The 11,946-nt window shown below is 36.5% G+C and overlaps 1 protein-coding gene across 1 annotated transcript in view; it reads left to right on the plus strand.

Moving 5' to 3' along the window:
- DIS3 (DIS3 homolog, exosome endoribonuclease and 3'-5' exoribonuclease) overlaps positions 1–10,389 on the plus strand; it is a 30,701-nt gene extending 20,312 nt beyond the window's left edge. Inside the window, exons 13-21 of the mRNA XM_035561223.2 lie at positions 80–164; positions 782–909; positions 1,369–1,455; positions 2,339–2,495; positions 3,640–3,854; positions 4,283–4,451; positions 4,885–5,043; positions 5,445–5,567; positions 9,113–10,389. Coding sequence (XP_035417116.1) covers positions 80–164; positions 782–909; positions 1,369–1,455; positions 2,339–2,495; positions 3,640–3,854; positions 4,283–4,451; positions 4,885–5,043; positions 5,445–5,567; positions 9,113–9,202 — 1,213 coding nt within the window. The 3' untranslated portion in view covers positions 9,203–10,389. The remainder of the gene's footprint in view (positions 1–79; positions 165–781; positions 910–1,368; positions 1,456–2,338; positions 2,496–3,639; positions 3,855–4,282; positions 4,452–4,884; positions 5,044–5,444; positions 5,568–9,112) is intronic.
- Positions 10,390–11,946: the final 1,557 nt, after the last annotated feature.

The raw sequence follows: 11,946 nt of genomic DNA on the forward strand, positions 1-11,946 counted from the left end.
GATCCATACTTCAATCCTGACAAGAAACTTCAGATGTGTGCATGTGGATTTTAACAGATTTTCCACCCCTCTCTCATAGGCTTGCATTTTCATGTATATGGGAGATGAACCACAATGCTGAAATTCTAAAAACCAGATTTACAAAGAGTGTTATTAATTCCAAGGTTAGTCCCATGAATGTATATATATATTGTTTTAAAAAGCTGTAGACCTTTTTACAAAAGCAGTGATCAATAGACTTGATACTGAAGTTGTGTTGTTTTTTTTTCTCGTTTCTGTTATTGATGTACTTCATTCGAATTAGCAAATGATGCTTAAATCCTAAAGTAAAGGAAATACTCATATCCTGCCCTGTTCTAAACATGTAAGGCTGCAATGTTTTTTCTGCAATTATTTTTTTATGGTATTTTGTTTAAGAAGTATAAACGTGTTGATATTTATTGGACATGGTTGGTATACACCAGCTAGTCATTTAGTTAAATTCAGTAGAGTCTGTAGGTGTTTAATACAGTTCTGTAAAATCAGACCTTTAATGTATAAAATATGTCTGTTATCAGCATTAAAAAAGTACTGTAAACGCTTGAGTTTTCTTAGGGTCTTCCATAGATCTGTCCTGCTTTGTCCTTTAGTCTTTGTAAATGACATACATTGAGGTGTTGAATGTAATGTTTTGTATTACTGTGAACCAGCTTTGACAACAAACTGCAGTTTCTGCAAGATAGAAATGTGTTCTTCTTTTCAGTGTTCAATTATGTATGTCTTATCTTTTAACCTCTTCAAGGCTTCTCTCACATATGCTGAAGCACAGATGAGAATTGATTCAGCAACAATAAATGATGATATTACTGTCAGTTTACGTGGTCTAAACAAGTTAGCAAAAATTCTGAAGAAGAAGAGAATTGATAACGGGTAAACCATGCAGTGTTGCTGTTATCCCTCCCCTTTTTGTCTATTTACTGTCTATTTACAACTGTCAAATTATATGTTGATGATGTGTTCATTTTTCCAGTTAAAATCTTTGGAAAGAAAAGTGTTTTGCCATTTTGATTTGCAGAAAAATAGTTCTTTGTTCCCCAAAAAACACAAACTTGGGGTGTTAATTTTTCCTTTGCAAAATGAATCAGCAGTATGGCTCTCTTACAGTCATTATGCAAACAACCAAAGGAGTAGCATTTTAAATTTGAAATTGTGGAAGCTAATTGTGATGTGTGGCAGCATCACAATTTCGGCTATTTTGAACATTAATTCCAATCTTTTTTTTGTTATGTTTTTCATAACAAACCCAGATGCTTTGCGTAGGCCTGCAACTCTGCTGCTGTTTCCGCTATACTGTAATTCATTAATACCTACCTCTTAATTGACTTCCAGAGCTTTGACACTTTCCTCACCAGAAGTTCGTTTCCACATGGACAGTGAAACTCATGATCCTATCGATCTGCAAACTAAGGAACTTAAGTATGCCTTTTTATTTTCCTCAATTGCTTAATTTGGGGCAGGGATGGGATTAAGGTATATTTAACTAACAGCATTTACTTAATAGTGTACAAGGTTTATATAATAGTGCAAGTCAATAATCCTAGAAAAGATAGTTAATCTGTATTTTACTACAGTATTTATGAAGTAAGTTTTGAACTGAATGCTTCGTATATGAACTTAAGTCTTTGCTCCTGATTTAAGGGAGCACTGGGTTACGGATTGTCTACATCCCACTGACCTCTCTGAAGCTCTTCTACTGGTACTATCTAACAAAGGAGAGAAAGTAGAATTTGGAGTCTTGAATTACTGAAACTTGAACAACAGAACAATTACTGCACATGTGCAGAGTGATATCAGCAGTATTACTGAAGAGTTTTAGAAGCAGAGCTATTCATGCAATTTCTGGATCTATTTAATTACTTTCTGTCATACTACTGCGTAGTTTCTGTGCTAAAATCTGCACCAAGTTGTGTCCACTGTCATGAATTCATGGTGTGCAATAATGGTGCTTTTAAGCCTCATACACATGATGTTTGAATAGTGTTCTTAGGAAGAAGCAGCTCATCTGTTGGTCTTTTTTTCAGATAGCAATGCTATTTTAAAGAGCATTTTTCTCTTCATTTGTTATTTTAGAATATTTTGATTTTTTTTCCTTCTGCCCCAGTGTTTGAACTTTACTAAATATTTGGTATGTTTTTACTCTTAAAAATGTTTGTCTGCTTGTACAGTATGTTCAAAAATGCTGGTTTACTAGATACTAGTACATAATATTGATAGGATAGTGAAATGTTTCTTCATTAGACACACAAAACAAATACCTAATAATGCTTTTCTAACAATGCAAAATATTTTATGTTGACAGAGAAACAAATTCCATGGTCGAAGAGTTCATGTTGCTTGCCAATGTCTCTGTAGCACAAAAAATTTATGATGAGTTCCCAGAGTTCGCCCTGCTCCGGAAACATCCTGCTCCTCCTCCATCGAATTATGACATCCTTGTGAAAGCAGCAAAGTCCAAGGCGAGTTTTATAATTAATTTGCTTAATTTCCATGGTAAAAAAGCTGCGTTTTCTCTCTGGTTGGCCACTTACCCAAGAGTAGGGGCTGGAAACCAGTACTTTATAAATGTCTTCCTATACTTGTTAACTGCTGGTACCTGCAGCAAGGTGTCTGTACTTCTAGGTGGAATCTTTGCTTTCAAAAAAAGCCTTTCTTGGGTAAAGAAAGCAAATCTCTGTCTTTTGTATTTTTAACTGTTATGTGCTCTGAAAGCTTCTCCTTTCTAAGACGTGATTTTTGAGACAGTTCTTGGCTTTGGATCACATACATTTCTAATCTGAAAATGATTGTAAAATTAGTGTTTTACTCAGAAGGCTTTCCATAGACAGAAGTTCTCTTAATTAACCAAATTTACTTTTAATTACTTCAAAAGAACCAACACAATTGGGTATTAGCATGCTATATTTTGTTGTTGTTGTTGTTAATAAATATGCAGTCTCTTTACGATGGTACAGGCATCATTTGATCTCTAGATCGTCCTTTGTTGTCTGCAGTTTACATGAAGGAAAGAACATTCTACTGATCTTGTGGGACTGGAAAGTAAAAATGCATCATTGTTGTTTTCATGTTGTCTGTATCAAGGGTCACTGGCACACGGGGAACAAAAAAGTAGTAATGTTACAAATCACTTTTCCAAGTGTAAGTTTTAATAATTTGTGTGTGAAGTAAAAGACGGTTGATTAGTGCTTACATGGTGCTTGGGTGAAAGTCTGAGTATGTTATAAATACTTTTTTTTTGGTAGTTGTTTTTTATATACCTATAACCAATAATGAGATGGAAAACAATAAAACCAAGAGAAATTTGTTAATATTGGCATCCATACAGAACTAAGAAACACTTCATGCTTTTTCTGAATTTGTAGGCTACTGACTTTAGTCTTTCATTGTTTGAATAGAACACAAATAATAATAATGAGGAAGGGATACTGCATGGGGCTTTATTTGTAACACTGTCATTCCATTAAGTTGTATACACTTCTGAATTTATCAGGTATGATACTTGTTACAGTTGCTAGGATCAGCATGGATTTAAGTGTTGAAATGCAAATAATGATCTGTTAATATTTGCTTGTAATATCTGACTTTTTTTTTTCCTTCCTACAGAATTTGGAAATTAAGACTGATTCTGCAAAGGCTTTAGCTGAATCATTAGACAAAGCTGAGTCTCCTGCATTCCCATATCTAAATACACTCTTGCGAATTTTGACAACTCGCTGCATGATGCAAGCTGTCTATTTCTGTTCTGGAATGGATAACGATTTTCATCACTATGGTTTAGCCTCACCTATTTATACCCACTTTACCTCACCCATTAGAAGGTACACTTATTTTACAGTAGTTTTAGAGGACAAAGGTGATTTATTTGTTAAGTAATATTTTAGATGGTGGTATTTATTTAAAACAAAATAATGTATTTGTTCAGCTTTAGATTCGTATTGGTGAAACATCATTCTTAGTCCAAGAATAAAGCTTTATTTATTTCTTTTAAGTGCTCAACAATACAGGCTGTATTGGTAGAATGTAGTAAAGAATTTCTTAGATGAAAAAGAAAACAACGTAGTTTATTTTCTCTCTGCAGAGCATATCTTTGGTCAATAAAGGGAATGTGATCTTGAATTAATACAGGGAGATATCAGCAGACCATCGGTATTACAAAGTTTTTTTGATCTGTAAGATTTCTAAAAACAAAATTATATTCAGAAATTTAATACAAAATATTTTGACGTGTCACTGATCATCTTTGCAGGTATGCTGACATTATAGTACATCGACTTTTGGCAGTGGCCATAGGAGCAGACAGTACTTATCCAGAACTTACAGATAAACATAAACTATCAGATCTGTGTAAAAATCTCAACTACCGGCATAAAATGGCTCAATATGCACAGAGAGCATCTGTTGCATTCCATACGCAGGTAAGTAGTTCTGAGGTGGGAGCACGAACGTTGCCCTTAAAGGAAGGGAGGAAATATTGAGTAGTAATAATCAGGTTGTTCTTTGTAGATCAATAAGTCTGCAGTAATTGTTAAGAATGAATGGTGTTTATTTGAGGAAAAGCTTCAACATTACATTGCTGGTACTAAAAAAACGTAGAATTGCATCTAGAGGATGCTTTTTACTTTTTTGTTTTTTGTTTTTTTTTTTAATAAATATGATGAATGCTTAATACTGCAGTGGTACTATAAATAGCTAATATAATGATATGAATCTGCTTTTAAATATATGGTGAGTAATAATCTCTAAGTATAAATTTATATTTGCTTGAGTGTTTTACTCTTTTTAATTTGGTGTATTTGTCATCCAGAAGAGAATGTTCTAATGCTTTTTTTCTTGTATCTTCTGTTACAGCTGTTCTTCAAAACCAAAGGAGTGGTGAATGAAGATGCATATATATTATTTGTAAGAAAAAATGCAGTTGTGGTTTTGATTCCCAAGTATGGGTTAGAAGGAACAGTCTTCTTTGAAGAAAAAGATAAACCAACACCAAGACTTGATTACAACAATGAAGTAGGTTTTGTAACGTTTATTAATTGCCTTTTTTTTTGATTTGGTAATTGAGCAGAATGACTAAAATCTATTCTAGTTGGGTTAGATGGTTAATAAAGGCTTTTCCAATTTCGGGTTTATTAATCTGTAGTAATAGTGTTGCTGTGGTCTTCATAAATTTAAACACAAATGGTCCTGACAGAGGAATGTGTGGTATTTACTTGGATTATTAGATATTAATATCTATTACAGAAATTAAACATAGTACCTGTACCATGACACTCTGGGCATTCAGCACCGTAACTCATTACATGTCAATGAAAATGAACACATTAAAAACTATGTATAAAAATAATTATTCATATAAAAATGTAAGACACATTATAAGCAGTAAGTATTTACACAAAACTTTTAACGTTTAGGTACCATCACTTACTGTGGAAGACACAACGTTACATGTATTTGACAAAGTTAAAGTGAACGTTACGTTAGATGCTTCCAAAATCCAGCATCAGAAAATTCGGATGGTATTGGTAGAACCAAAGGTAAGACAAAAGCTTTGTGATTTATAGCAGCATATTACCCTTCAGTAATCTTAAAATGTTGTCAGGATAAAGTAAAATTTAACCTAAAAGGAAAAAAAAACACATCAGCAGATTGTAGTGATTTGTTTCTTATTTACTCTCAATAAAACAGATCTGTTTTTTACTGACTGTTGAAAAGGATAAAAGGTTCTAAATTAAACTTCCTTTCGTGGCCCATCAGGAATATTTCCAGTGATGGGAAAGATGATGATTCACTGAAATAGTATCTCTTAAATTTCATGGTTCTGTAATCAGATCTCCTCTTTGAAATTCTTCCAAAACTCAGGACTTTTTTTTAGCTCTAGTAAACTACTACCCAGCTATGCTATGGGTAGCTCAGAGGGAAATGGCATGATTGAGCATGGAGAGGTGCATAAATAGCAGTCCTTTCTTACCACAAATTCCACAATATGAAAGTCTCTTTTGATACTGTTGTAAGACCTATAATTTCCTATTAAGTGTATGCCTGGTCTTAAGACTATTTCTGACTTTGGCTGCTTCTCACTGTATCTGGGACTCGGGGGTTTTCACCCGGGCTCATACCTCAGGCCTGCTGAGTGTTTTCCATGGCATTACAAGATCGTGTACTTTCATATAAGTTGCATGTGACTCTTGGTAAACAGATGGTTGCAGTATTGAGTATACATAACGAGTATATGTAATCATGAAGGAAGAAGAAAAGTGAAAATAAACAACAGGTCCTTGTTGTTTATACAAACATGTTAGTTTTTTTTTTCTGAGAAATCATCTGTTTCCAAATGCATGCAAATATTTTTATGTCTGGTGACAAGCAGTCCTCATGATGTAGACAACATTTGTAGTAGTAAAAAAAACCTCTGCATTTTGGACCACAACTACTAGTTGAGCTGCCTGCCCACTGCTTGGCTCACCAAATGGTGTTTGTGAGAGCTGCTGTTGTTGGGCTCAACTCAAGAATGCTGCTGTTGGCACTGACTCCAGTCCGAGGGTCATACCTTGTTCTTTGAAAACAGAGTAAGCTCATGTAAATTGTTTTTGTTTTGGTGTTTTCTTCTTCTTTTTTTTTTCCTTGTCCCTTCCCTTCTGCTTCCTGTACTATTTCTGGAAAGGTACTTGGTCTATAATGAAGTCAATACTGGAAGTTTAGCTTATCCCTTGATACAGGAATGACCATACTGGTTAATCCAAAATAATTTATCTTCCTAAACATCTGTTGTTAGTAACTCTTCATAGTATGGAAAGAATATAGGAATAAGACACACATATACATTCCCTTTGTATCCATTCAAAGCTTTCAGCAACTTGGAACTTGCATACAATCTCACTGAGAAATGTTGTGGTGATAATGATGGAGTCTTGTTCTGTGAATTTGTTTAATGACACCCACCCACTGCCCTGACTTACATTTCTGGCTCTCACAGTGTCTTGTTAAGAGTGTTCCGCAAGTCACTATATATGGGAAAAAAAACTTACTCTTTTTTTCAAGCCTGATGCCTAATACTGTTATTTGATAACATACTTTTCATAATATAGGAAGTACAGTACTCATTTATTAATTCCATTTACCATTCCCATGCCACTTAATTCCATATACTTTATCTACTCTGTTAGCTCTTGGTTTTCTGGAAACTTTTTTTTTTTTTTAATCTTCCTTGTCACTCTTATGTTGCTGTAGTTCTGTTATGAGTTTTGAGCTGGGAGGAACAGAATTGCATGCATGATTCAGAAAGTAATCACGACACAGACACATACAGGATCACATTTTCTGTTCTTTATGGTGTTAGATGAGAACACTTTGCATCACTGTGCATTCCTTCTGGTATTCAGACCAACTTGAAGCAATGAGCTTATACACATGAACTGTTGTTAGCTGACATTTTTTCTACTTGCTTTTGGAATGGACGGAAGATGACAGGACTTGACAGTGTCATTATTACTCTTTACCTCATTTGTTCTGAAGCTCTTTTTATTAAATTATAGTTGTCTATAGCAGTTTTTTTTTGATCTAGGCCTTAACTTCTTTTACACTCAGTTTTGTACTTATTTCTTCATTTGAATAGGATTTTCATGTAAAGGATCTTTCTTGACTTGTAATACAAATCTCTCTACTCACTTTTTTTTAAACTGTCTTCTTAATTCTATTAATAAATTGTATATGACTCCCAGTCAGTTTTTTTTTTTTTTAAGTTCCATCTCACTCTGAAAGCATTCTACCATTTTTGCAACACCTTTAATGAAGATTTCATTAAATCCCTTGATATTGCTGCTGTAATACATTTTAAGGTGTTTTTTTTTTTTGCTTATACCATGATGGTGTATTTGAGTAAGTACGCTGAAATGAATATTACAAGGATGATTCTGTGGGTAATCTCTTAAGCAGGTCCTCAGGCAAGAGTTGTTTTTCATGGAGTCTGTAACTGTTTGCTCTAGGAAATGCAGTGCTACAGCATCTAGAAAGCTAGAGTGTGTCTTAGTGCCTTCTTGTGACATTTACTTATTGAGGGTACTTATCGAGCTCTGTAGCTTGTCATCATTATTCCTATCCTAGCTAGCTGACCAAAAACCTAGCCTTAAGTGCTAGTGTTAATAATAGTGGTATTTTTTTAAATCCCAGCATGGATAACTGTGTTGCTCTAGTAAATTAATCTTATTAGAACATAACTTGTCTTCAGCATGCCTCTTCTACTGATGTATATTGTTGTCACACTCATGTAACTTGGCATTGAAGTCCTAGTGATTAGGTTCCTTGCATCAAACTCCTGAAGTACCCATTACCTCTTCATTCATCAGGCATCACAGGTTGGCTTGAGTGTAGCAGAACATTCATGTGGATGCTGTTGGTCCACTTCTTTTGTGAACCCTACCTAAATGAAGGGTATTTCATTCTAAAGCTGCTTCACTCTTCTGCATGAATGCTGCAACTTCCCCTGTTCCCAAAGAAAGCGTAGCATACTTCTTAACCACCTCTTTCCTAGAGGAGAATTCAGCCTACCTCTGTAAAGGTACAGGCTTTTCTCTATTTCCTCCTTGTTCTAGATGGTCTGTTTTCTACTTACTTTGAAGTTCTCATAGTTTCTACCAAAGCTAAAGCTCTTTTTGCTATGCAGTGTCCTGAGCCACGTACTGAGCCTGGCAGGGCCTGTTTGACAGTAATGGCACTTCAGGAAAATGCTAGAGTGGGGATTGTTGTAACCTAACAGTTTTCATTTTGCTTTTAAGACCTTTTCACCTCTCTCTCACTCCCGCCCACTAGCTTTTAACTATTTGCTAAGGTATGTATTTCACCATAATCTCATGCAAAAGAATGGCTGGCACTTCAGGTGGGAGGGATGCTGCTTTTTTTATCTCCCTTATTTTTCCAACTCCAGTTTAGTGTTCTAGCTGTGATAGTTACATCATGATGGTAGAGTCCTTTTTAGATGATTACTGTAGTATTTTCCCATGTTGATAGAGTACTTGTAGGAGATAAATTCAAGTATTATAAGCATAATATAAGCTAAAATTCAGTTTTGACTTTTTTACTGTAGATACCAGGAAATGATGTGCCTGCACAGTTCTCTACAACGATGAGCAGCATCAGTGAACCAGAAAAAAAGAAAAAGAAGCTACAAGAATAGCTAAGTAGAATGGTTAAAACCATATGTGAATTATTTGTATCTCATTTTCCCTATGGGCAAAATGATGGAAACAGTGTTTACTTTTAAAGTACACTTTTTAATAATTTGTAAAACTGCTTTTTAAACTGTTTTTAATGAATATATGTATGCAAAAGGACAATAGTTTTAAAACCAAAATTGTAGCCCTACTTGTCTTATGGAGGAAAATAAATTCATCTCCAAAGTGATGAAATTGATGAAATAGTCATACTATGTTTTTCTGAATGGCCTTTTGGACCCTTATCATCTTAAAAAAAAAAAATAATGTAGATGTTACTGAACAGGGCACAGTGTATATATAATTTCTGTACCTCTCTTTTCTTAAAAGTTTCTACTGCTAGTGAAAGAAATATTTAAGAACCAATTTGTTCAGCAGTGTAGAACAATTTTTTGCTGTAAAGTTGTTAGAAAATGATGGCTTTAAGAGCAAGAAAAATACTATTTTCCATCTGTTCTTGGAATTCAGCCTTCCCTAAACAAGTAATGCTGCAGTCCAGTGGACTTATGGTGGTAGCATCCTTAAAGGGTTAATATCCAGTGGTTAAAAAAAGAAAAAGCATAGTAGAAAAAGCCACCCCTCTTTACTGGTAAATCTCACTTCTGTAGCCACACATTCATTTGTTTTCAGTTTTTCTGCTAGTTAGAATATACTACTTCAACCCTGCTTCGTCTGAGGAAGATCATGAAAGTCTACCCCATTCAAGAGACAACCTCAACAGCCATGCTACAAATTGAAATCAGGAATTCACTCTTAGTGAATTCTGCAGGCTGGCAACGTAAACCTATATCATGCCTAAAATGAACACTAACACAGGGCAAATCTACCCTTCTGCAAACAAGGGCAAAGAAAGCAAGCCTAGAGGAAGTTCTGCAGCTCAAGACAGCTAAGAAATAAAACCTAATGTTCACAAAAGCTAACAACTAATAGCATGGAATGATTTCTGAAATTGCCTTATCCTGATAAAGTAAAAAATGGCTTAAGTAGCAGTGAACAACCTGAGTTACAGTCATTAAAAAGCAAGCCCACATCTGCAGGTGTCCAATTAACAAAAAAAAAAGGTTCAGCCACATCACCAGAATTTTCAGGCTCTACTTTTTAAAAGAAAACCAAACATGTCTCTTGGAAAATAAATGCTATGGACTTAGTTTACTCTCTGGAAAAGTTCTTTCCCCCCAGATTGGGGGGTTGGAGGCATGGGTGATTTTGTGCATACACATGCACAATGTGTAGGTGGAAAAGATAAAACCGTACCACCATACAGCTGTTAGCCTTTGTCGTATACCTTAAAGCAACGTAAGATTTGTTTGCAGATGACACCAAGTTAGGTGCGTGTGTCGATCTGCTCGAGGGCAGGAAGGCTCTGCAGGAGGATCTGGATAGGCTGGACCGATGGGCTGAGGTCAACTGTATGAAGTTCAACAAGGCCAAGTGCCGGGTCCTGCACCTGGGGCGCAACAACCCAAGCAGCGCTACAGGCTGGGAGATGAGTGGTTGGAAAGCTGCCTGGCCGAGAAGGACCTGGGAGTACTGGTTGATAGTCAGCTGAATATGAGCCAGCAGTGTGCTCAGGTGGCCAAGAAGGCCAACAGCATCCTGGCTTGTATAAGAAGCAGCGTGGCCAGCAGGTCTAGGGAGGTGATTGTGCCCCTGTACTCGGCTCTGGTGAGGCCGCACCTTGAGTACTGTGTTCAGTTTTGGGCCCCTCGCTACAAGAAGGACATGGAGGCACTCGAGAGAGTCCAGAGAAGGGCAACGAAGCTGGTGAGGGGTCTGGAGAACAAGTCTTACGAGGAGCGGCTGAGGGAGCTGGGATTGTTCAGCCTGGAGGAGAGGAGGCTCAGGGGAGACCTTATCGCTCTCTACAGGTACCTTAAAGGAGGCTGTAGAGAGGTGGGGGTTGGTCTGTTCTCCCATGTGCCTGGTGGCAGGATGAGAGGGAATGGGCTAAAGTTGTGCCAGGGGAGGTTTAGGTTGGATATTAGGAAAAACGTCTTTACTGAAAGGGTTGTTAGGCATTGGAATGGGCTGCCCAGGGAAGTGGTTGAGTCACCATCCCTGGAGGTCTTTGAAAGACGTTTAGATGTAGAGCTTAGTGATGTGGTTTAGTGGAGGACTTGTTAGTGTTAGGTCAGAGGTTGGACTAGGTGATCTTGGAGGTCTCTTCCAACCTAGACGATTCTGTGATTCTGTGAAGATCATTGCCTACCCTCAGATAAACCGTTTTAAATGTAATTTTTAGTACTATTTTAAATTTTATACCAACATCCAAAAGTGAAGATTGTCACAGTGATCAGTCCGGTTTGCATTGCTACAGTATGGGCAAGTTAGGATACAAGGTCTAATCTTACCCATGCTTTTTTTTTTTAAGTAGGTCACATTAGATCACTTGGCTATGTACTTGGCTATGTAGCTGTTTTATGTGCTGTCAGGGGTGAACAAAAGTAATTTTAAGTGTGCTCTCAGACTCAGTGGTAAACTCTGACCACAGCAACTAGGGATACCAAGCTTTCAGGGTGGTAGCTATTGAATTCTGTGAGTTCATTGCAGTTGAGCTATCCTCCAAAGTGCCTGGGAGTGCAGTAGCTTTCATTCTAGCCTCAGCACACAGACTTGTTCTGCCAATGCCACTTCCCACCTCCCAGAGTCCAGAAACTGCAATCCCTCCTACTACAGATTTCCTCTAAGATCTTAAGATTCACAGCCC

This window comes from Cygnus atratus, chromosome 1 (genome assembly GCF_013377495.2).
Source record: "Cygnus atratus isolate AKBS03 ecotype Queensland, Australia chromosome 1, CAtr_DNAZoo_HiC_assembly, whole genome shotgun sequence".
Lineage (NCBI taxonomy): Eukaryota > Metazoa > Chordata > Aves > Anseriformes > Anatidae > Cygnus > Cygnus atratus.